The sequence below is a fragment of the Alligator mississippiensis genome, chromosome 1 (genome assembly GCF_030867095.1).
Source record: "Alligator mississippiensis isolate rAllMis1 chromosome 1, rAllMis1, whole genome shotgun sequence".
Taxonomy (NCBI): Eukaryota; Metazoa; Chordata; order Crocodylia; family Alligatoridae; genus Alligator; species Alligator mississippiensis.
The window spans coordinates 118355243-118379363 of record NC_081824.1 but is presented as its reverse complement, the minus strand read 5'-3'; the positions used below and the strand labels follow the sequence as shown (position 1 = coordinate 118379363).

General features: G+C 44.4%; 1 protein-coding gene across 6 annotated transcripts; it reads left to right on the top strand.

The window, feature by feature from the left end:
• Positions 1 to 22459, top strand: MTFR2 (mitochondrial fission regulator 2). 6 transcript variants are annotated; one of them, XM_059713408.1, is made up of 10 exons: positions 1 to 113; positions 4711 to 4823; positions 5175 to 5311; positions 6397 to 6531; positions 7364 to 7468; positions 7877 to 8001; positions 10345 to 10550; positions 12368 to 12674; positions 17956 to 18139; positions 21600 to 22459. In XM_059713408.1, exons 3-10 carry the CDS (start codon positions 5249 to 5251, stop codon positions 21696 to 21698), a joined length of 1224 nt encoding a protein of 407 aa, XP_059569391.1. In that variant the 5' UTR covers positions 1 to 113; positions 4711 to 4823; positions 5175 to 5248; the 3' UTR covers positions 21699 to 22459. The 6 variants fall into 6 exon arrangements, with proteins under 6 accessions (XP_059569391.1, XP_019335049.1, XP_019335050.1 ...); XM_019479504.2 differs by lacking the exon at positions 4711 to 4823 and having other exon boundaries at positions 5205 to 5311; XM_019479505.2 differs by lacking the exon at positions 4711 to 4823 and having other exon boundaries at positions 12455 to 12674.
• The last annotated feature ends 1662 nt before the right edge of the window (positions 22460 to 24121 follow it).

Below are 24121 nucleotides of genomic sequence, written 5' to 3'. Positions count from 1 at the left end.
CTTCGAATTCGGTGCCCACAGTCGCCTGGCCGAGGGGTGGGGGAGTTTGCAGCCGCCCGCGAACTCCGGGGGCTCGAGCCCGAGGAGGGGGCGCCCGCGGGCCACGCGCACAGGTGAAGCCCCCGGCGCGCGGTGTGACGTAGGGCGGGGCGGTTGGCGGGGGGAGCCCGGGCGTCGCGGTCGGCGCGGCGCGGCGGTTAATTCATTCCAATGAGCCGCGGGCGGGCGCTTCTTGGCCCGCAGCGCCTGGCGCCGGCGTATGCCCTGGGCTCCGTGCAGCTGCTTCCCATTCGCTGGACCATAATTATTCAACCAAATGATTTGTCCGATCACTTCAACCCTGGTACGGCGTATGATAGTTAACACCACAGGGGCTCAAAATGTCCCCTCAGCCAGGAAATAACCCGAAAAAAAAAAGCGAGCTTGTAAATAAAGAATTGTTTTTGCAACTATCTAATAATAATAATAATAATAATAGGGGTCATCTCTGTCCCACTGACTGCCTTTGCTTTTTAGACCAACAGGGCTATAACCTTTATGCCCAAAATATACAATCATTTTTGAGGCAGTTAACTAGCACAGCCAAACCCAAACCGCTCGCAAGGGGTGTTAACTGACTTTTGGATTTGCTGTTGGCACTTCCTAACGATCGCTCGCCTTGAAATAAAGAAATGTTTCAATTTGGACCCGGTTCTTGCTCGCTGGCTGGAGAGTTAAAGTGAGGAATATAGAGTAAATAAGAAGACCACTTATTTGCAAACTTCTTTTTTTTCAGCGAGCAATAGTTTTTTTTTTTCCCGAAAATAAGATAGTTTGAGCTATCTGTAAGACAATTTTGTATTTAAGACCTGGCAATGCAGGCCTGTGTCCCTAGCCTGGTAGCCCCTGGGAAAGGTAGGAGCTGTCTTAGGCAGCAGCCCTTGTCCCTGCTGCCAGGGCTGCGACCAAACGCGCCGTGGTTGAGGAAAGCAGATATGATGCTGAAAGTGCCAGTCTTCACGGGGGTGAACGGATGTGCCCTTGTGCCTGTTGCTGGCAGCCCGAAGCAACAGCTGCCTCCGCAGGCAGTGCTGTTTCATAGCAGGACGGCGTGGGCAGCCCAGAGCTGCCCACACTCTCTCGCTGCTCCTGGGTTTGAGGGGCCCGGTCCTGAGCCTCACGTGCATGCCTGCACACAGTCAGGCCCCTCAAGCCTGGGGAGCACCTTCCTGGCCTCACCCCCTCGGCTATCTATTTCCAGGGTGTTGTCCTACCTGTTGATGTTGTGAGACAAGGGACAGCCACCCCCTCCCCACCCCCTACTTCCAGAGATGTGCCCCTGGCAACCTGCAGGGGGGGTTCCCAGAGATAGCTGGGGGCATGTCTCAACCAGTAGGAAACCCCGGCGTTCCAGTTCCCTGCTTCCAGAGGCGTCCCCTGGAGATCCCAGGGAGCGTCTGTGGAAGTAGGGAAAGCAGGGCACTCCGGTGTAGTCTCTGCCAATGCACGGATTGGAGGTTTCTGCCCTGGGAGTACACTGGAGTGTCCTGGCTTTTCCTCCTTCTAGACGTGGTCCCCAAGGATCTCCAGGACACATCTCTGGAAGCAGGGCAAGTCTGGGTTTCCTGCTCATTGAGAGATGCCCCTGGCTATCTCTGGGAGCCCTGGACATTGCCAAAGGTGTGTGTCAGGACGTGGAACACACACGCCAGTGGTGGCCAGTCAATAGCGGGTGGTTGGCTGCTGCCCCACCAGTTTCAAAATTACATGATTAATGATGTCATGATTATGCTGGTCCAGTCTACTAGGCATATGTGCAGTAAGGCATCTCCTTACTGCCCCAGTGGTGCATGAGCAGTGGAAACACTTGACCAGTTTGAATGGATTGCAATGGCTTAGGCAGGCAGCGGGGCACCTGTACTGACACCCCAGCCCAGGTAAAGAGCTGTTGGGAGGAAGGTGGAAAGACAGGGGGCGCCACGTGCAGAGACATGCACTGGCCCCAGGCAGCCTGCAGAGCAGCTCTAGCAGGTAAGTGGGGGGAAAGGTGGATTGAGGCCCCTGTAGGGAGGGAACTGGGCAGGGCCAAGGGGCTGCTTGCTGCCCAGCCAAGTGGGGCTTGGGGCTGGGGCCACAATGTGTGACTGCAAGCCCCAGCCAGGAGCAGGACAGGGCTGTGGGTGGCTCATCTGGGGGAGTGGGAGGGCCAGTTCCTTGCTGCTGTGCATACTCCCGGGGGGCAGGAGGGACCCATGCCCCCCCCAGATCTGTACTCGGGGCAGGGACAGGCTGCGGGCTTGAGTTCCCGTCCTGCTTCCCTCGGGGCTTCTGGAGCCAGCGGGTGCAACCTGGCATGGCTGGGCATAGTGGGGCCACACAAGGATTCCTTGCTGCTTGTCACCCACTTCGCTGCCCGGGTGATTCACCTTCTGTGCTTGTTGCTGCTTTGAGGAGCACAGCCCTGTACCACTGCCCTCACTGCCTTCATAGATTCATAGATTATAGAGTTGGAAGGGACCCAGTGGATCATTGTGTCCGACCCCCTGCCCTTGGCAGAAAAGAGGACTGAGGTCAGATGACCCCAGCCAAGTGATTGTCAAGCCTCTTGAAGACCTCCATGTTAGGTGACAGCACCACTTCTTTTGGAAGCCCATTCCAGACTCTGGCCACCTTTATTGTAAAAAAATTCTTCTTAATGTCTAGCCTAAATCTACTCTCCACTAGTTTGCACCCATAATTCCTAGTTACTCCCTGGGGCGCTCTGGAAAACAGCATATCCCCAGTTCCCTGCTGTCTTTCTCTGATAAATTTATAGGTGGCCGCAAGGTCACCTCTCAGCCGTCTTTTGTATGGGCTGAAGAGATCCAGATCTCTCAACCTCTCCTCGTAGGGTCTTTCACGGAGGCCACTAATCATGCAGGTGGCCCTCCTCTGAACCCTTTCCAGATCCTCCGTGTCCCTCTTGAAGTGCGGGGCCAAAAACTGGACACGGTACTCCACCTGTGGCCTGACTAGTGATGCACAGAGGGGGAGCATCACCTCCCTCCATCTGTTAGTCATGCATCTGCTAATACACGACAAGGTGTGATTGGCTTTGTTGATGGCCTTGTTGCACTGCCAGCTCATGTTCATCTTGGAGTCAACTATGACTCCAAGATCTTTCAGCCTCTGAGCTGCTGAGGAGGACATCCCTCAACCTGTAGGTGTGCTGGGGATTCCTCCTTCCTAGGTGGAGTACCTTATGTTTATCTTTGTTGAATTGCATCCTATTATGTTCTGCCCATTGATTTAACCTGTCCATGTCGGCCTGAATCTGCTCCCTGCCCTCTGGTGTATTAACTTTGCCCCATAATTTGGTATCATCTGTGAACTTGGAGAAGGTGCTCAACACACCCTCATCCAAATCACTGATGAAGATATTAAATAATACTGGCCCAAGGACTGAACCCTGTGGGAACCCACTGCCCACCTCCTTCCAGGTTGAAAATGATCTGTCAACCACCACTCTGGGTGCGATCCCTTAGCCACCCACCTAACTGTGTAGGTGTCCATTCCACAGCTCATTAGCTTCCCTATGAGAACAGGATGCAATACTGTGTTGAAGGCCTTCCTAAAATCCAGGTAGATGACATCGGCCTCCGCTCCTGTGTCGTGGCAGTGTGTGACCTGGTCATAAAAGGCTATAAGGTTTGTCAGGCAGGATCTACCTGCGACAAACCTGTGCTGGTTTCCATTCAGCATTGTTTCCCCTGTTGGACTTTCACAAATATGCTCTTTGATGATTTTTTCCAGTATTTTCCCAGGGATAGAGGTAAGACTGACTGGCCTAAAGTTACCCGACTCGTCCCTTCTCCCCTTCTTAAAAATGGGCACCATGTTGGCCTTTTTCCAGTCCTCAGGGTACTTACTGTCCGTGCAGGTTCACGTTGCTGGGGCAGCAGTGGGGTGAGAAGCAGCAAGGAGGAAGTTTTCCGCCCAGGTCTTCTGCTCCCTGCAGCACTGGGTTGTGGAGGGAAAAGCAAGGTGGTGGGTCGCTCCCAGTGTGATGCTCCACCTACCTGACCTGCCTCACAGTTCACCAGCCGCGCCTGGCACATGCACTTCACATACATACACATGCACACTTTGCACACACACTTCACACATGCTTTACACCTTGTCCCACAAGATCAACATGTGGGACAGTGGGTGACGTTTTTCACCCAGTGAAGCACATCAGCTCTACTGGGACACATCTGTCTTTTGGTGATGCCTGTTTCTAGCCTAAGATAATGCCCTGCCTTGCCTTCTTTCTGGACTACCTTTGGGTTAAAAGCTAGCAGGCAATTACCTCCCCTCCCCGATATGGTTGGATAGAGTGAAAGCAAAGCGCTGCCCTGGGATACCTACGGGCTGCTGGTCCCTGATCCTAGTACAGTTTTCATTATCTTGCACAACTGATGTAAATTATACCAAGGCATACATTTGTCCAGGGCCAAAGATGAATTGCATTGTTGTTAAGACTATTTTGGGGCTTTATAGCTAGGTTGTAGCCGTATTGGTCTCAAGGCAAAAGCAATCAGGGTTTATGGTAGAGGTTATATCTTTAATCTAGTTGGTCTAATACAAAATATAATCTCTACCATGAGTCCTGATTGCTTGGGGCTTTATAGTAATTTACAAGGGTACCACATTTAAAATTTTAATTGTATGTATTTTAATAAAACTAACAGTACCTTTGTGCCATAATAGGGCGAGAGTGTTGCAGTTGTGATGGTCCAGGAAATATGTGAGAAACAATGTTTTTTTGATAGTTGAGCAGTCCAGTAAATGATATCGTCAAAACCTCTTGCTTCTAGTTTTAAGTAAGACTTAATAATTTTTAATTGATAATAAACCAAATGAATCTTTCTTTCAGCTACCTTTACAGAGATGCCCCTTAATTACACCCAGATCCATATAAGTAGTTGAATGCTCTTTAGTTCTTAGTTCTTGTTAATTTTAAAAGGTGATGTGGATCAGAGGGTTAGAGGAGCTGGTAGTACATTTAAAGGACTAGCATTTTAATGTTCAGGTTCTTCAGCTGCTTCTGAGGCTTGAGCCTATTTTAAATGAAATGTTAAAAACAGGAGTGAATTTGGGTTTGTGACGTATTTGTTTGGGGTTTTCCTCCTTTTCTTTATAAGTTTTGTAGTGATGATTTCTTATATTTGCAGTTCTAGAATAGGTATTCTCAACTCTTCCAGGATACATATAAGACTAATGCTTGAATTCTAAAACTACTCTGTAAATGGCTCTGCTGGTGAATTTCCTAAGACAACTGCTAGAATACTTTGGCATGCCAGCTGATGAGGTAAGGGTATCTTTTTATTTTGTGGATGTTTTATTAAAATGGAATTCAGATTAATAAGAATTTCAAACAATTCAAGTCCTGCCATTTAGTTGACTGTTATCTTTAAACTCCTCTAGTCAAAATTATTTAAGAGCTATACCATTCATTCATTCACAGTCCCCCAAACCTGTCACTATTGATGAGATAAAAGATTTGCCTGTACTGACTTCATTATACCCAAGTATCTGTACCCAAGTAGAATTTTACTGGTAAAACTATATTCAGATACAATGTAGTTTTACATATATACAATAAAAGCTGCGTTAACTGGCACTTCATTAACCGGCAATTTCTATTAACCGGCATGCTGGTTGATGCCAGTCGACGCGGCAAAAAGGAAACCAGAAGTGAGACTTCCAGTTTTGTCAAATCCCACAGCCCGGAGGAAAGCAGCCTGCGCGGAGCCCCCTCTCCCTTTTCCCTGGCACACTGACACCAGGGGAGGGGCGGCACGGTTAATCTGAGATCTGGATGCTCTGGACATGGCGGGAGGGTTTGGACCGGCACATTTGGTTATCTGGCACCCCCCATTTCCCATGGGTGCCGGATAATGGAGCTTCTGCTGTAATTATGGTTGTTTAAATACATGTACCTTTAATATTTTAACCTATTTTTATATACTTCACCTTCAGGTATCAGCTAGTATGTAAAGATTTGCCAATAGCAATGAGTTGATTCTGCTAGAGACCTTGATAATGAGGCACAGAGTGCATGCATTCCAGTGGATTTCAATAAGAATTGCAGGGGCTTACCACCTCGATGTTAGGACAGTAGACCCAAGAAAACCTACATCATTTCAGCTCTTGCTAGTTTGCCCTATGCTGAATATTTCCAGTAGCACCACAAATCACAATTGTAAAAAATGCTAAGCACCTGTAAGTTCTTTCCAAATCTCTGTCCAAAGTTAGATCACAATATTTGTATCATTGTATGTTCCACACTGGGGGACTTCAACTTCAGAAAAATGCTAGTGTAGCTAGTGTACTAAGAAATTTTGTTTTTGTGTGTTTTACACATCCTTAAAGTTCTCCCATCTCTTTTGGAAGGCCATGCCTCTGTGGGTAGCTTGTCAAGACCGTGCCAGAATCAGCCATCTGATTGACACCTGTTTTCCTCCAACATCCTTTACAAGGAGGTACTTCCATCATATGCGTACTATCATCAGGAAATATCAGTTGAAGGTATCTTAAATGTCTTAAGTTATTTTTCTTGTTGCCTCATCCCCCTTCACGCTGTTGTTAGTAGTTCATATGTATCCAAGAATAGGCTATATTGACCCATTTAACACTGGGGTCTGCAACCTATGGTGTTTGGGTTGGATCTGGCTCAAGGAACCGTTGGATCCGGCTCGCAAATATGGGGCTTTGGCAAAGGCTTTGGCTGCATGCACTCTGCTCATGCCTCCACAGGCAGTAGTGCCAGCTCCAGGTGGGCCTTAGGATCCACCCTCCGCCCTGAGGTGAGTCACTCTAGCTTGCACCAGGAAAGGTTGCCTACCACTGATTTTATGGGGTTCTGCCCAACCCTTTTCTTCAACAGACTTTCCAAGGTAACCCCCAAGCTAGAATGTTTGGTTATTCTTCTTCCTTTGGCCTTCATGTTATTCTTAGGGTATGGACAAATGTAGGCTTAGAGTGATTTCAAAAGGATAGAGGGAGCTGCTGGCCAGGAGTAGGCAGCAGCTGTTACGGTTACGTGTGTATGATCCCATAATGATACAAGTGAACTAAATGGCCCCAACTTCCATCCTGGCTGAAGCAGGTTTAAAGTTGGAGTGGTTTTGCTACGCTTGTATTGCTACCGGCTCATGCACACACAACAATTACAGCAGTAACACCCTCTCCTGTTTTGAAGCTGCTCCAAGTGGATGTTTGCCCATACCCTTAGAATGCATCTGTTACAATATATTGTCTTTATCTCCAGATCATATGTGGCATTATGGTGTGAATTTGAAAAAAATTCACTTTTAAGATCTTTTGATTTAGACTGTCAGATTTCTTTCTTTTGCTTTAGGTTATATTGGTTTGGCAAAAAAAGGAGTATGGATCTACTCGAAGCATTGTTCGTAAGCTTGGGACAATTCTCTCTTTACAACCTTGTCCAAGACCTCAGTTGCAGGTAAGTGGGTTATTGCTGTACTAATTTTTTACTTTATTAAATAATTCAGTGTTAAGTGAATTAATAGCTTTTCTGGTCTTGACCATGGTATATTGCATGTTCGCTGTCTTTCATTTAACTCAATCTATCATTTAACCCAGTGGGGCTCAATTTCTGGCACATGAGCCAGGTCTAGTCCATGGAGCTGTCCATTGGACTGCACATAGGTCCAGAAATTTAGCTGCGGGGGAGTGGTGGCAGCATTAATTGTCATCGTAAATGCTAGTCATGGCAATAAATACAGCCAGCAGTGCATGGCTTGATCTATGGCCCCAGCACCACTTATGTGGCCTGCAGGGCTGGTTTGCAGGGCTAAATTTTAGTCATGCATCACAACTTCTTTTTTTGTTGTTGTTGTTGTTTTTCCAGCTGGTTCAAGATGTCCATCCCTTGGATTATGATGAGAAAAGTACAACTCCAACTCTTGTAGTTCCATCTCTGGGTGATATCTTGTGGGTGGCAAATGATGAGGGACAAGCTTCTACTAGATTTAGGCAAGTAAAGCCTTTGTACTTATGTTGGAAATGATGTGTTGGGCCCATAACCTTTGGTACTGAGAATTATCTGGCTCTGACTGAGCATTTGAAGGTAGTGCTTCCTTTATTTTTCAGCGGTGCTTACCTACCCTTTGCTTAACACTTTATGGCATGCACCTATTCAGAATTCTTTTATTCTGGGGTTTTGCCTTCTCTTTCTGTCCATATATCTGTTTCATTTGCTAAAGCTTTGTGGAGATATGTGGAAACCCGATCCTCAAACACTCCCATGAGATTATCCTTATCTACCTCACTTTAGGTAATAAAGACCTTTATAGATGAGAAAGCTGAGGCAAAAATGTTGAAAGATCCCTGTTAACTTAAAATAGAGGTTTTCTGGGCCACTATTGTTACAAGTAAATCTCTAAGATTATTATGGCTGCCAGGGAAATGGAGTTTATCTAGTCTTAAAGTTTATTTTGTGTATAGTCTGTTTCAAGATTTTCTTTCATTTACTTTCCTCTACTTTTACCAAAGGAAAATATGATTGTACAATGACAAATTATGAGGACATTTAGTGCAGGTGTTGTTTATGAAGTTACTTTTAATTCCAAAAAATGCGGTTGGCTCTGGCCCTTTATATGATCTCTCCAAGCTCACTTAGGGACTGGGTGTGCCTAAATGAAGATTAGAAGTTGAGTGTTCTTACTGCCTTGTGTTCTCGGGTCACTGCCTATACCTCAGTTAAAACTGAGCATCTGCAAATCTAGTTTATATTGGCATGGATTTGTGTTCTGATCTTGGTCCTGCTTGTTGATGTGAAACTGCAAAAGGCATAAAGTTCAAACCCGCCTGTATTTGGTTAGTGGAAGAATGACTGCATCTTTAATCATCTTTTACCATGGTATTCAAATTCTTATTGGTCTGTTTTGCTTTCCACAGAAAAGCTCAATAACTGAAAAACAGAGAGATAAATTGCTAGTTAAGTGGCTTGTCTTTGTGCTTCTTGACTGGTGCTATTCTTGACATGCTCTAGTTTACCAGTTTATTGTTTTCCCTATTTTGGCTCTGTGGACTGCTCATTGGAAACACTGCATCCATATTTCCTCTTCATGGGGAAATCTGGTAAGCAAGATCACATATGTCCTAGGAGGACAGGGAAAAGGAAAACAATATTGCATGCTTGGTTAAAGTGAAACAATGAATTCCATGGCATCTTGGTAAATGCTGAGTTCCTTGTCTGTAAAATCTCCTAGGCCCTGGTTGAGGTGAATGAAGCTAATCTCATCTCTCCTTTGTTTCAGGTTTTTTGAACGTAGGATAGTGATAGTTGCATCGTTTTACACTTTTGTTTGATATTTCAAGATTATTTCCACAACCATGAAGTTTAGAAACATCATGTTTAAATTTTAAAGCTGAGATTCTGTAGCAGTTTTGCGGCAAGGGGCAAATTCTGCAGTCATGAAAAAGATAAGATCCTATGTATTAGGGAACCAGGTGCCCATTTGCTTATTAAAAACTATAATTGAAAAGATCCATATAAATGATTTCAAAAGTATGTTTTGGCAAGGTAGTCACTTTTCTGTAGCCCATCATTTAATAATGTACCTTTTAAGAAAGGAACTTTGCTCTATTTGGTCCCCAACAGCTGAATCCCTCAAAAAAATCACCCTATACACGTGAAATCCATGTTCCTTTTTTTAACATAATATGATCTGGATGAACTTTGTAAGAGCAAAGTCATAGGAAAATATGAGTAAATATTAAGTTTCTTTGTCTCAAATAAGACATGGTCTAGATATTTGGAAATAGTTTCAGTTAGGAGTCGTTGATAGTATCTAGAGCCTATGAATGTTTTTAATGAAGAACTAAAGGTGTTGTGTTTCAATTTTTCATTTGAGGGATATAGGAACATTCTGTTAGCACCCATCAAACTTATCAAACTGCACTGACAATCTTATGGCACTTCTTACATCTGTCCCTGTGCTACATAAGGTTCCTTTTGTTTTGCAGAGTTTTAGTTTTCTTGGTAGGAAACTTTCTTCCTCATACAGCCTGATGAGAAGTCACTTGTTTCTGCATTATTGCACTGTTTCTGGTACAAACCCAATTATTTGAGGGATACAGCAAAAGGAGTGACTTGATAGGACTTTAAAAATGCTTTAAAATGCTTAAAAAGAAGTAGCGTAATATAAAAGATTATGTAGATGGACATCAAAACCTGGTGCTGTTGCCAGTAGTCGATGATCTCAGTTCTTAGTGCTAGTAACAGTGCACTTATCCCAAAAGGTAAAAGAATTAAGTTATAAGTAAAACTGTTAGTATTCAGTTGAAGTTTTTAAGTACATTTCTGTTCTCTAGGGCTGAATCATGGGGAAAGAAAAAAAGTGCAGTTCACCGTAATGTGCCTCCAACTACAACTTCTATGCCAACTGTTCCAAAGAATAGAGGACAAGACAATTTTGTGAATGAAGAAGCAATAAAAAAAATTTCTGCACTTGAAGATGAACTAACCCTTCTTCGTGCTCAAATTGCTGCAATTGTTGGAGCACAGGGATCAAGACACGGTAATCAATTAGGGGTGCACCAATACATCAGTCCATATCATATTGGCACTGATAAAAGGAAAATTGACATTATCAGTAATTGGGGGTTTTTTTGGCTGATGTGGCCGATAATGTCGCTGAGAAATGCTGCGTGCATGCTCACAGCTGTAGCATGCACGCAACAGGAATGTATCCTGGCAGGTTGAAGAGCAGAGTCTGGCTGGTAAGTTTGTGGGTGGGGAAGGGGTGTGGAGGTGGGAAGGAGTATGATGGGGGAGATTGAGGCCCCATGGTGAGGGAGGGAGTGGGGCTGGGGCAGGCTCTGCACAACTGGGGCAGGGTACGGGACAGAGCCGCAGGCAGCTCATCCAGGGGGTGGAAGGGCGGGTCCCACTGCTGCGTGCACTCCCAAGGGAGGCATGGGGAGCACATGTCCCCCAGCTCTGTGCATGGGGTGAGGGCAGGTTGCATGCTCAGGGCCAGGGCTGTCAGCATCTTCCCAGCAGGGGGGCTGGGCTGGGACTGCACTCGGGGCGGGCGGCAGCAGCTCTGGGAGGAGGGCTATGGTGAATTTTGGGGTGGCTGTAAGCCCATCAGTAGCTACCCCTCAGCACCACTGCCACCTGCCCCTCCCTGCTCCTGTCTGCCCAGAGTGCAGCCCTGGCCCAGAACCCCACTAGGAAGAGGTTGGTGCAGTCTGGCCCTGAGTGTGCAGCAGGCAGCCTGCCCTTGCCCTGTGCAGATCCGGGGAGCACGTGCCCCCATGCTTCCCCCCAGAAGTGCGCTCAGTGGCAGGAGCTGCCAGATTTCCAAACTCATGGAGAACCCCAGGCCTTGCAGGCTGGACAATCCAAGATCCAATCCCAGCATACCAGGGGCAGTGCTGGGCCTCTGGGACCCAATCCCGGCAGGCAGACTGGCCCACTGCCACTTGTGGCCCAATGTGCCAAAAAGTTGAGTATCACTGATTTAGAATATATGTACCACTGTGCTCTCACATGGGAGATATGGTTCATTTTCAGTACCAAATATCATGGATTGCCTATATAAAAACCTTTAATGATAGAGGAAGCTAATAGCAATCCTGTGTCTAAGCTCTCTAATAATCTGCATTCTAAAATATTCTTGTTACTTTTTCTTTTTTTCATCCCCCCCACTTTTTGCAATAGGCTTTTGTATTTTGGGAGGAAGAAAAACTTCAGGATAGAGAAGTTCCTCTTCTTTCTTGTGTGAAATTCTGTTGAGGTTTAGATGAATTATACATTTTTCATTGCCATTTCCCTTCTTTTGTACTTGTCAGGAAAAATGTGGCATGCTGCCAAAGTAACTGAACAAAAACATTCTAAGGAAGTAGATCTATGTTTAGCAGCAACAAATAATGCAGTTGATATTTCTAGGAGCTACTGGATCACCAAAGAAGTGGGGAGGATGTGGAAGGGTTGTTTGGACATTGTGTATCTCCATTGTAATGGATTTTTCTTAGTTATATGGTCACATGCTGTTTTTTCCCCTGTGCCACCTAACCTTACTCAGTGTAAAGATTGGAGATAAAAGTAGGCAGAATTGAGGTTGCATAAGAAAACTTGAGTTTGTTGCTTCTTAAGGGGATTTACTTAGAAGCCTAAATGATTTTCCTTAAGTTTTTATTTTTATGTAATTATTTATGAAAGCACCATAGTGACTCTGTTTTGGTAAGTGTTTGTCAGACATTTAAGATAGAAGGGCCCGTTCTAGATCAGAATCTTATATTTACTACAGAGCTACTCTTAACTTGGCTTGTTTGTTTGTTTGTTTGTTTTTGTTCTGTAAACAAATAATGCTTAATTTTATTATAATAGCTTCAGAAGCCTTGAATACATTTGCCACTCCCGATGAATCTTACCCACTGCCAACAATGACTTCTACACCATTGTCCATCTTGCCAGGTCACTTTGCAATTCCTTCACCTCCACTTCCACCACCCCCACCGCACTCTGGCTTTGATGTCAGTAATTCAGCAATTGAGCTTATAAAACAACGTTGTGCTGCAAGGAAGACTACATCAACAATTATTGATGATATTGAACATCAGAGAAATAAGTGTGTCCCTAGTATGATGGATGTTTTGAAGGACCTAAACAAGGTCCAATTGCGAACTGTTGAGAGGTAGGTTGAGGTTAAATGTATATTCAGTGGTAAGACAACAATATGTCAATACTATGTTATTTCAGTAACAACAGATAACACTGAAATAAAAACTTTGGTTTAGGCCAGCTACTTCTGGCAACACTATAAACTGGTAGGTTTTTATTTAAATGTTTTCTTTGTGATAGCTTTTGAACAGGCAATATTTACCTTATGGGGTGCTAGATCTTTGCTGACTAAAAGTACAAAATGAAAATGTGTTACCTATAAATCAGAACATCACCTAATTTAAAACTGTGTAGGTACATCAGTTGTTTTTTTTCCCCCCTCAATTGTTTCTCTTTTGAGGTTGGGGCTATCTGGAGTTCACTTATAATAAAATTGGCTGAACGGTCAGGGAAACGGATCTGAAAAAATAAACTTTTGGGTTCATTGTAAAGGACATGTCCTTGGGGAAGTATTGGAAAACTAACAGTTAGTACATCCAAAATATACTAGTGCTATCTCTGAAGTTTTCAAAATACAGCATATGTGTGTAACTGAAGAGTTTTACTGAAACTAGACTCTAGTTCAATGATACATTTTTAATGTTGTGATTTTTTTATGGAAATGTTTGACATGATCACAAAGTGAATAATAATTTAATATCCTGGATTCAGTGCCAAACTGTCATTTGTGATGCACCAGAAGTTCAGAAAAATGCATTTAATTTCTTAAGTAATTTCTTAAAAATATACTTCTAAAGAAATAGGATACCTTCTAAATAGGTAGACACTGGAGAAAAACTTAATATATATAAAAGAATAGCTAAATCCTGCACCGTTAAAGTCAATAGTTTTAAATAGCACCAGGATTTTCTTCAAGCATGTTTTGATACCATTCCTTTTTTTCAGTTTCATATAAATAATAGGATGAAAATTATTGTGGGCAGATTTTATAACATCAGTGGGCTTTGAATGCCTGATCGTATTTATCCAACTCATTGGTGCAAAATGCTATAAACTTTTAGTGCTATCTGCTATTGCAAACTTTGTCCACAGTCTCTGAGAACAAAGTTTTAGGCTGATTTGAGGTGCTGATTTGATTCAGCAGAGATTTGGCCCGATTCAGCGGCCGAATCTCCGAAACTGAATTGAATCAGGAGACCCTTCAATCTCTCTGAATCGAATTGGAACCCTCCGAATCGATTTGGAGAGATTCGGTGATTTGGCCATAAACGCAGCTTTAAATGTTTTTCTACATACCTCAAGGTACCAGGCGACTTGTGAACACCGAGATGGTGGGGCGGATGAAATGTCCCACGGGAGTGTGGGGGGAATCCCCTGAGCTCTTGGCGGTTGATCAGGAAGTGGACCAGAAGCACTGATTCAATTTAGCTGAATCCAAATCTGAAGATTCAATACTGATTTGGAGAATCAGCAATTCGGCCATAGACACAGCTTTAAATCAGCGACTTCATCAGCAACTTGGATGAGGGGGTGGAAAACACGTTGTCCAAGTTTGCCAATGGCACCAAGATGTGGGGAGAGGTAAGCATGCTCGAAGGGAGAGAGAGGCTGCAATTAGATTTAGACAGACTACAAAAGTGGGCAGATGAGAATAGGATGGGGTTCAACGTAGACAAATGCAGGGTACTACACCTTGGGAGAAGGAATCCACAGCATACATAGAGGTTGGGGAGTTCCCTTCTTGAAAGTACAGAGGCGGAAAGGGATCTTGGAGTCATTATTGACTTCAAGATGAACATGAGCTGCCAATGCCAGACCGCAGCCAGCAAAGCCAACTGTACCTTGTCATGCATCCAAAGTGCATCTCAAGCCAGTCCAGAGAGGTGATACTCCCCCTCTAGGCGACATTGGTCAGGCCACAATTGGAGTGCTGTGTCCAGTACTGGGCGCCGCACTTCAAAAGGGATGTGGCCAGCCTGGAGAGGGTTCAGAGGAGTGCCACCTGCTTGGTTGGAGGGCAACAGGGCAGGCCCTATGAGCAGAGGCTGAGGGACCTGAACCTGTTCAGCCTCAGCAAGCGGAGGCTGAAGGGGGATTTGGTGGCTGCTTACAAACTCATTAGGGGAGATCAGCAGCAAATAGGAAGGGCTCTATTCCCCCCCAGCAGCATCTGGGGTGACGAGGAACAATGGCCAGAAGCTGCTGGAGAATAGGTTCAGGTTAGAGATTAGGAGGCACTATTTCACTGTTAGTGTGGCTAGGATTTGGAGCCATTTTCCTAGGGAAGTGGTCCTTGCTCCTACCTTGGGTAAATTCAAAAAGAAGTTGGACGAACACCTGTCTGGGGTCATGTGATCCCAGCGTTTGCTCCTGCCAGTGGCAGGGGGTCAGATTAGATGATCTGTTCAGGTCCCTTCTGACCCCAAACTACTAAGAAACTATGAAATGTTTTTTCTATATACCTTGAGGTACCAGGCATGGCTCGTGAATGCTGTGATGCTGGGGCAGATGGAATGTCTCACAGGAGTACGCCCCCCCGCTAGCCCCTGCAATGCTCAGTGGCGAACCTGGAAGTGGACTGGAAGTACCTACGATCCACTTCTGGATCTGCTGCTGAGTGTGCTGCAGGGCCACCACCGCACCTCCGCCCGGCTTGGCAATTGGTCGCGGGGGGATCCCGGGTGCTGCCTCAAACCCAGGAGGTACCAATTGCTGAGTCGGGGAGGGGTCCCGAGCATGCTCCCCAGTGGACCCAAAAGTGGACTGGAAGTGCTTCTGGTCCACTTCTGGGTCTGCTGCTGAGTGCTCTGGGGACCCCTCTGTGCTCCTGTGGGATGCTCCATCCGCCCCAGCATCACAGCATTCACGGGCTGCCTGGTACCTTGAGGTATGTAGAAAAAACATTTAAAACTATGTCTATATCCGAAGCACTGAATCTCTCTGAATCGATTTGGAGGGTTCTGATTTGGAGGGTTCTGACATCTGTGATGGGCCGGCATCAGGGATGATGCTCAAGGGCAACCACCATGGTTTCATTAGGGGCAGGTCATGTCAGACCAACCTATTGCCTTTTATGATCAGGTCACAAAAGCATTGGATGCAGGTGTCGCCGTGGATGTAGTCTTTCTGGACTTCAGCAAGGCCTTCGACACTGTCTCCCACCCCATCCTCGTTAAAAAACTAGGCGACTGTGGCATCGATGCCTACACGGTGAGATGGATTGCTAATTGGCTGAAGGGTCGTACTCAGAGGGTGGTGGTGGTCGAGTCATATTCGGGGAAGTGGGCAGCGGAGTCCCCCAGGGCTCGGTCCTTGGGCCTGCGCTGTTCAGTTTCTTTATCAGCGATTTGGACGACGGGGTGAAAAGCAACCTGTTCAAATTTGCTGATGATACCAAAATTTGGGGTGAGGTGGACACGCTAGTAGGGAGGGAAAGACTGCAGCAAGACCTGGATAGGTTGCAAGGGTGGGCTAACAAAAACAGGATGCGTTTCAATATGGACAAGCGCAGGGTGCTGCACTTAGGCAGTAGTAACCGGCAGCACACTTATAAGATGGGAAACTCCCTTCTTGAGAGCACGGAGGCAGAAAGGGTTCTTGGAGTCATCATTGACTCCAAGATGAACATGGGCTGACAGTGCGAGGTCACGGTCGGCAGGGCTAACTGGACCCTATCGTGCATCCACAGGTGCATCTCAAGTAGGGCCAAGGAGGTGATCCTCCCCCTCTGTGACACTGGTCAGGCCACAGCTGGAGTACTGTGTCCAGTTCTGGGCACCCTACTTCAAGAGGGATGTGGACAACATTGAGAGGGTCCAGAGGAGGGCCACCCACATGATCCGGAGACAGCAGGGCAGACCCTACAATGAGAGGCTACGGGACCTGAACCTGTTCAGCCTTCACAAGAGAATGCTGAGGGGGTACCTGGTGACCATCTGTAAACTCACTAGGGGGGACCAGAAGGGTTTGGGGGAGACCTTGTTTCCCCTAGCGCCCCCCGGGATAACAAAGAATAACGGCCACAAGTTGTTGGAGAGTAGGTTTAGACTAGACATCCGTAGGAACTACTTCACAGTTAGAGCGGCTAGGATCTAGAACCGACTTCCAAGGGAAGTGGTGCTGGCTCCTACTCTGGGGGTCTTTAAGAAGTGGCTCGATACCTACCTGGCTGGGGTCACTTGAGCCCAGTTTCCCTCCTGCCCAGGCAGGGGGTTGGACTCGAAGATCTACAAGGTCTCTTCTGACCCTACTTCTATGATTCTGTGATTTGATTCGGAGAGATTAAAGAGTCTCTTGATTCGATTTGGAGATTTGGACACCGAATTGGGCTGAATCTCCACTGAATTGAATTGGGGACCGAAGCTTCACACAGCCCCTAGTGCTTTTGCTTTTAGCTGCCTGCTCTTTGATGCCTAACTTCTGCCTAAGTTGCACTTCGGGCAGCTAAGTGTGTGTACGCGCGCGCGCGTGTGTGTGTTTATGTGTATGGAGGTCGGGGGAGGAGAGAGTCTATTTATTTATTTATTTACTGACTTATTTCAGTCTGGTCCCAAATAACTAAGTTGAATAAAGCAATACTAATTCTTCTGAATTTGAATGAGAAGAAGTCATTTGTAAATAGACACTTAGTGTTTCCAACTTATGTTGGAGTATTTGGATATGTACTTGGGACGAAAACAGCCTTTATATCTATGCTCATCTGGCACCCTGTTGTTTAAAGCGTTTTTGTTGAAATATTTTGCAGATGGGGTCTTCTGTAGCCAAAGGGATAACTATTACATTTTGTGGCATTTTTTATAATTGTGATGGAAGTCTTCACTAGGCTTCACAATAATAAAGTCTGTTGAGAAACTTTACATCTTTTTTCACCTTTGTGAGAGTGCACGAAGGCCTATTTTTTCACTTGTAAAAATTAGATGTGTAACAGACCATTTAATGAGCAGTAAATCAAGTTTTATTTAGTAAAATGCATGTGATAGAATCTGGTAATACAGGGCTCACATTACTGTATTTTGACAATGAAACTGCTTTTATAATTCTATTTTTAGAACCTAAGCACAGTATTATTATCTAGAATAAAGAAACAATATCAAATACATTTGAAGGATTTAGTTGTGACTTTGAAGCTGATAATTTTTTGTACAATTCTTGGATTTGTTGTATTCTTGTTTGGCCTTAGTCATTTCTGAACACTATGAGCCATGTTATTTGTGAAATGATACTTCTATATACTTCATGTTGTGTCTGAAATAGATATTAGTGGATTCCTGCCTGCCTACCCAAGCTGTAGGGAGACATGCTAGGGTAATGGGTGATTTAATCTTTTGGCTGTGCTTTGTCTTCTACTCTTTTAGGTCACCAGGTGGTACTCCTCTTCCTAGGACAAAAAAAAGGCGGAGTTTGCCGTTGGATCCAGTATCTTTACTCACTCGGGCTCTAAAACAGAAATTTGCACATCAAACTTATGATGATGATTCATCAGACAAAGAAAACAGATCTTTTGATGCCTCTCCATTTTCCAGTCCAGAAGCCCCAATGGTATGCTTTATATATAACCCTCCTCCAAAGTTCCTCCATACTTGTAATGACCATTTCCCATTATTTATACAAATGAGTTGTGGGCCCTTTGAGTGAATGTTGGTATGGCCTGTCCTCTGGAGTAGTAAAAAACTAAAGACAAAGACATTGTACCATGGCTGAAAGGGACCTGGAGTAGTGGTTGACCACCGTGTGAACATGAGCCGTCAGTGTGAGGTGGTGGTCAGCAGGTCAAACAACATGCTGGCATGCATCTCGTGTAAAACTAAGGAAGTGATACTCCCGCTGTACTCAACACTGGTGAGACTGCAGCTGGAGTACTGTGTCCAGTTCTGGGCATTGCACTTCAATAAGGATGTGGAAAACTTGATAGGGTCCAGAAAAGAGCCTCCCATATGATCAGGGACTTGCAAGTCAAGCCATACAAGGAGAGGCTGAGGGACCTGGGCCTCTTTAGCCTAAAGAAGAGAAGGTTGAGAGGGGACTTGATAGCAGCTTACCGCTATATCAGGAGTGCATCAAGAGCTTGATGAACAACTGTTCACTAGGATACCCCCAGGGAAGGCCAGGACCAATGGATACAAGCTCCTGGAAGGCTGCTTCAGACTCAATTCCAAGAAAAACTCCTTCACAGTCAGGGTGTCCAGACTGTGGAATAAACTCCCTCCAGAGGTGGTGCAGTCACCTACCCTGGAGGTTATCAAGAGGAGACTAGACAGTCACCTCACTGGGGTCACTTCACTTGACTCCAGTTGTCTTCCTTCCTAGAGAGGGGGTGGGAGTGGGGGCTGGACCCGATTATCTGCAAGGTCCCTTCCAGCCCCTAACAATCTATGAATCTATGACATAGCTTGTGAATGTATTTAACTAACATGAGATGTAGAAAAGATGGCAATAGAACTGTAGGGGGCCTATTTTGCTAAAATCTAGAAAGATGGACAAGGCATCTGAGATAATGACCAAAAGCTGACTACTTGTTTTTAAATTCCATGTTAACTTCATGAAGTGGCTGTTTCTTAGTCATAGTATAAATATGAATGCTGTGGCAGTACTGGGAAAGTGATTTTAGTGTTTAGTAGGTAACAAACAAATGTAATTTTAAAGGGACAGGACATCATCTCTTCATCATAGGAGTTAAGTGATTTCTCCACTCAAGTCATCTATCTTTTTTTTAACCTAAACTTAAACATATTTATTGTCAGGAGCAAGATAAGAATGGATTCCTCATTCCAAAATGCAAATTAACTAGTTTATATCTATAGACAGTTTTGCTTAATGACTCATTTGATCTTGAACCAAATGAACAAATAATTGAGTTTGCATATGCAAGTGACACATTTAAAGTAATTTTTAGTGAAAAATAACACTGTTTGAGCAGCTCGTTCTTACTGTGTTTCATTTGAGAGCAATGTCTGTTCATGTGTAATATCCCCAGAAAAGAAAAATAAGTTAATAATTACCTTTTAAGCTGTTCATGGAAAAAATCTACAACTTAGTAAGACAACTACAGCCAACTTCAACTAACAATTTCCTTCTTCAAATAAACAATTGAAATTTTGCCCTGAATGTACTCTTCTGGATAGAATTTCTCTTTTAAGTTCACTACTTGATACTGAAAGTAAGAAGGAAAAAATTTAAATGTAGAACTAAAAGAATCAATGCTACTGTCAAGTAGGGGTGCACCATTAGAGATTTTTGGGGCCAATACCGATAGCCGATTTTTAAGGAGGCATATTGGCTGATACCGATCCAATTTCCGATACCAGCCTGGCAGCTTGGAGAGCTGCGTGAAGATGGTAAGTCTGGTGTGGTGGTAGGGGAGGGGGAAGGGAGAGGTGTGGCAGGGCAGATCAAAGCCCCCATGGTGAGGAAGGAGTGGGGCTGGGGCAGGGGCTGGGGCAAGCGCTGCCCAGCTGGGGTGGGACAGGTGAGGGATGGAGCTGTGGCTTGGGGCAGGGGAGGCTGCTCCCGCTGCTGCGTACTGCTTGTTTGGGAGCCACTGGTCTGGTGCTCACCTGCTTGTCTGGCGGCTCCCACTGCTGCTGCCGCTGCTCTCCGGGGGGGGGGCATGTGCCCCTGGATCTGCGCAGGGTAGGGCAGGGCAGTCTGGGAAGAGCCCCGTGCAGCCCCAGCCCTGCCTGCCCTGCCCTGCCCCTCCCTGTGTAGATCCAGGGGTACGTACTCCTCCCCCCCCCGCCCTCCTGGATGAGTGGCAGGAGCAGCAGCGGGAGCTGCTGGGCAAGTGCTGGACCAGTGGCTCCCAAATAAGTGGCACATAGTAACGGGAGCCACCTCCCACCCTCTCCCTGTTGCATCAGGGGTTGGCAACCTGTGGCCTGGATCCGACCTACAGAGCCATTGGATTTGGAGGTCCTCACCCATATGATAGCTAGGTGTGGTAAGAAGCAGCAGCAATATTTGAGTCCTAGTGCTGGCCCTTTTGGATCTGCTGCCAAAAATCATTGCCAACCATTGCCCTACATGATGTCTTCGTTTCAGTAATCTGTTTTTAAGTCTCAGTGAGAGACATATTATCTACAGAATCTAAAACCTGTTGGTGAAATCTAGAAGTTCCCCTGCAGCCATCATTATATTGATGGTTAGCTAGCTGAGTGAAAAGGATTGATGTAGGATTGACTAGTTTTCCAATTATAAGAATTCTCATGGAGACTAGATCCATATTTGCATCTCCTACCATCATTTTCTCTTTTCTGAAGTTTGTAGTGACATGCAATTTTAATCAAACCATATCCATACATTTTATATTCAGTAAGAAATTCTACAGCAAGACACTAAACTTAAACACAACCGAGCAAAATTAAATACTATCGCTACAGTCTCAGCAGAGTATTATAGTCAGTATAAAAAAATAAACAGATAAACTGAAACTTGCTACAGCAAAATCAGCCACTTAATTCAGAAACTTCAGGTGTTTCTCTTTATGTAAGCAGCACAACTGGTTCAGTGTATTAGAGAGTCGTAATTTGAACGTCACCCAAAACAAGTTGTGTCAAACTGATGGAAAATTGTGGACAAAAATCAAAGAAAGAAGATGGAAAGAGTTATATTCAGAATCTTACCCAGCAGCCAGATCAGTATTAGTTGTTTGTATATGCATGTGACATTTGTGAATTGGTCTGGTCAGTTTTTTTTTCTGTTGCTGAAAAGGCAAGCAAATATTTGAATTTATCTGTATTGAGGTCAGGTACTGAAGAATGAGAGGTTGGTTTTTTAGACTGGAGAGCTTGGCTGCAAGGTTTCTAATTAGAAATGCTGCCTTGTGTTTGAGGAATATGTGTACTTAAAGTTATTGCTAATGTAATAATTTATTTTTCTTAAGTTATGGGAAGAGTGCAGCAGCCCTTCAAATGTCCAGTATCTTTATATTGAAAACTTCCCTTTTGCTATTCAATTATGAGTTGTCTAAAAATATTTATTTAAAATATCTTCTCTTTTAAAGGTTGGACGTCACGTTTTGAAGCCAAACATAAAGAATAACCTTATTGGAGCTAAGGAGCTAAAACAGGTGTCAACACTGAAAGCAAGATCACATATTTAACAGGTGCAGATCTCCTGGGAGAAATGAAGTAACATGTATACTTTAGAGTGGTGGGACCACTTCAGCAATTTGTTGGAAAACATGTCCCAGGATATAGCAATCCAGAATACTTGGAGCTAGGACTTGTAAAACTACTATTTTCTTTCTATTAGAGTGTCCCAACAGCCAAGCTTGTGAAGGTGTTGTTTGCTTTTATAATAAATAGGGCATTTAGCTGCATATAGCTACAAAGCAGTGTGTTCAAAGCTACACTATTAGATGCTTGGAATGGGAAACCTGTGGAAGTAGATCATGTGCAAAAAGACTGTATTTTTCTTAGTATGGAAGCTGAAACATGGCAGCTTCTAAACGATATGAATAGATGAGGAAATTAAGACGAACAGGTTTATACCATGGTAGTCATTATTTTTCTTTGATCAAGCAGATGCAATGTATCCTTGAGTTTCCTTGTTGCTTGCTAAAGCAATTCTGTTTGTATGTGGAATGCTGTTTCCTAATTTATTATGGGTAAATCAAGAAACTTATGTCTCCATAATTTGTAGAGGCAGTTTTTCTTGTTTTAAGTTAGATTTGGGCTTGATGTTCACTGCCTGAAATGTGAGAGTTGTGTTCTATGTTTAAAGAAGCTCTGGAGAGATTTCTGTTTGTACAAGCATAGTATAAATACATTATGGAAACTATGCTGTCTTCCCCTTTTGCTTGTTTCTATTTTGTTGACATTTTGTTGAGAGAGCCTATACAATAAATATTATTTTTTATCATTGGTGTGTGTTTGATTGTCGTCTACATCCATTCAAACTTTTTTTGTCTCTTCACAGTTCACAAAAAATCGGACAACTTTTATTAAGTTAAATGTGTCATCTAAAAGACAGGAAAAAGCAAAAAAGCTTGTTCTGAAATGTGAGAGAGACTTCTGTTGGAATACTTGGGAAGGGGATATCTTATCCATACATTCAATAAGGCCTATATTGTATTTTTTCAAGTGTGAGTGATTCCTACTTCTTGTCCTTGTGGATGTGTTTCAAATAGAAGAGATCAGAATTTTTTAACCAGCAAGACTCTGGTCATGCCTGCATTCTGTGTGTTCTTGCTTTTTTTTCTATCTTAGGACATAGAGGACAGACCTCTTCTTGGTAACTTCTTAATTCTGTGTGTGTCTGAAAATGTTGATGCATTCCTGGTCAATGTGTAAGCAATGGTTAGTGTTGCTTAGTGAGAAGCTTTTACCAGATTTGCCCATTAGCTTTTAAAAACAAAAACCTCTTTCCTTTTTCCTGTAATTGCAGAACTAGGGTAACTGTTGCCTAAGAGCTGAACCTTAGCCCTTCTGCTTCAAACTTCATGATTATCAGGTTTCTTTAACTGATGGAAGAAGCTGGTGTCTTCTGATATTTGGCAAAATCCATATTCCAGAAGCTTCCTTTGGTGGTTGATGTTTTTCACCAAAACTTGCCAGTGGAACAAATTACCCAGAGAGTGGTAGAAGCTCCATCCTTGAAGAGTTTCAAAACCTGGCTGGACAAAGCTTTAGCTGGGATGATCTAGTTGGGGATGGTCCTGCTTTGAACAGGGGGTTGGACTAGATGACCTCCTGAGGTCCCTTCCAACCCTAACTTTTTGTGATTCTAGCTGCTAGCTGATAACTGATTCACAAGGGAAGAACAGTATTTGGAAAGAAACTCTCCTGATTAAAAGAAGACAATTCTCCAGAGACTTTGCTTCATATCAGTGATGCTCTAAGTATGACTAAAGCTCTAACTCTCCTGTTACTGGTACCAAGAAAGCATCTGTAACCTCTTTTGGTTAATCACCCAAAGACTGGAATTGGGTGGGAACTGTTAAAGGCCAATTAATTCTCTACCATATCAATGTGGGACAGGACTGAGCAATACTCTTTAAGGTGTAGGGATTGGGAACTCTTAGCCCTTTCCCTGCTGCTTGCCCTGAGGTGCCTGTGCACCCACTGCTGGCAACAAGCCCAGTCAGGGCTCCACAGACCCTGGTGCAGCTGATCTACCTGCATTGGCAATAAGGTGTAATTGGATCTCATGGTGAATCCCACAATCACGCCTTCTACCATCACATGTGGCATGGCAGGAGGTGATTGTATGGATCACGTATCCAATCCTGTTGTGCCTTTGGACACTTATCTTGCTGGGATCCTTTGACCCTAGCTGACTTCCTGCCCCTTGGACAGGAAGCTGGACTTGATGATCTTTCAAGGTCCCTTCCAGCCCTAATGTCTAATGAATCTATTAAATCTTTACCCGAACGTCTAGAGGAGCCCTGACACTAAGTTACTATTACTGACTTTTATCAATGGCACTGACAAAACTTAAACTGCTGGTACCAGTAGCTACTTTCCACTGCAGAAGTCAACCCTACCAGTAGAGCAGAAGTATTTATCTTTGCTTTCTCACTCT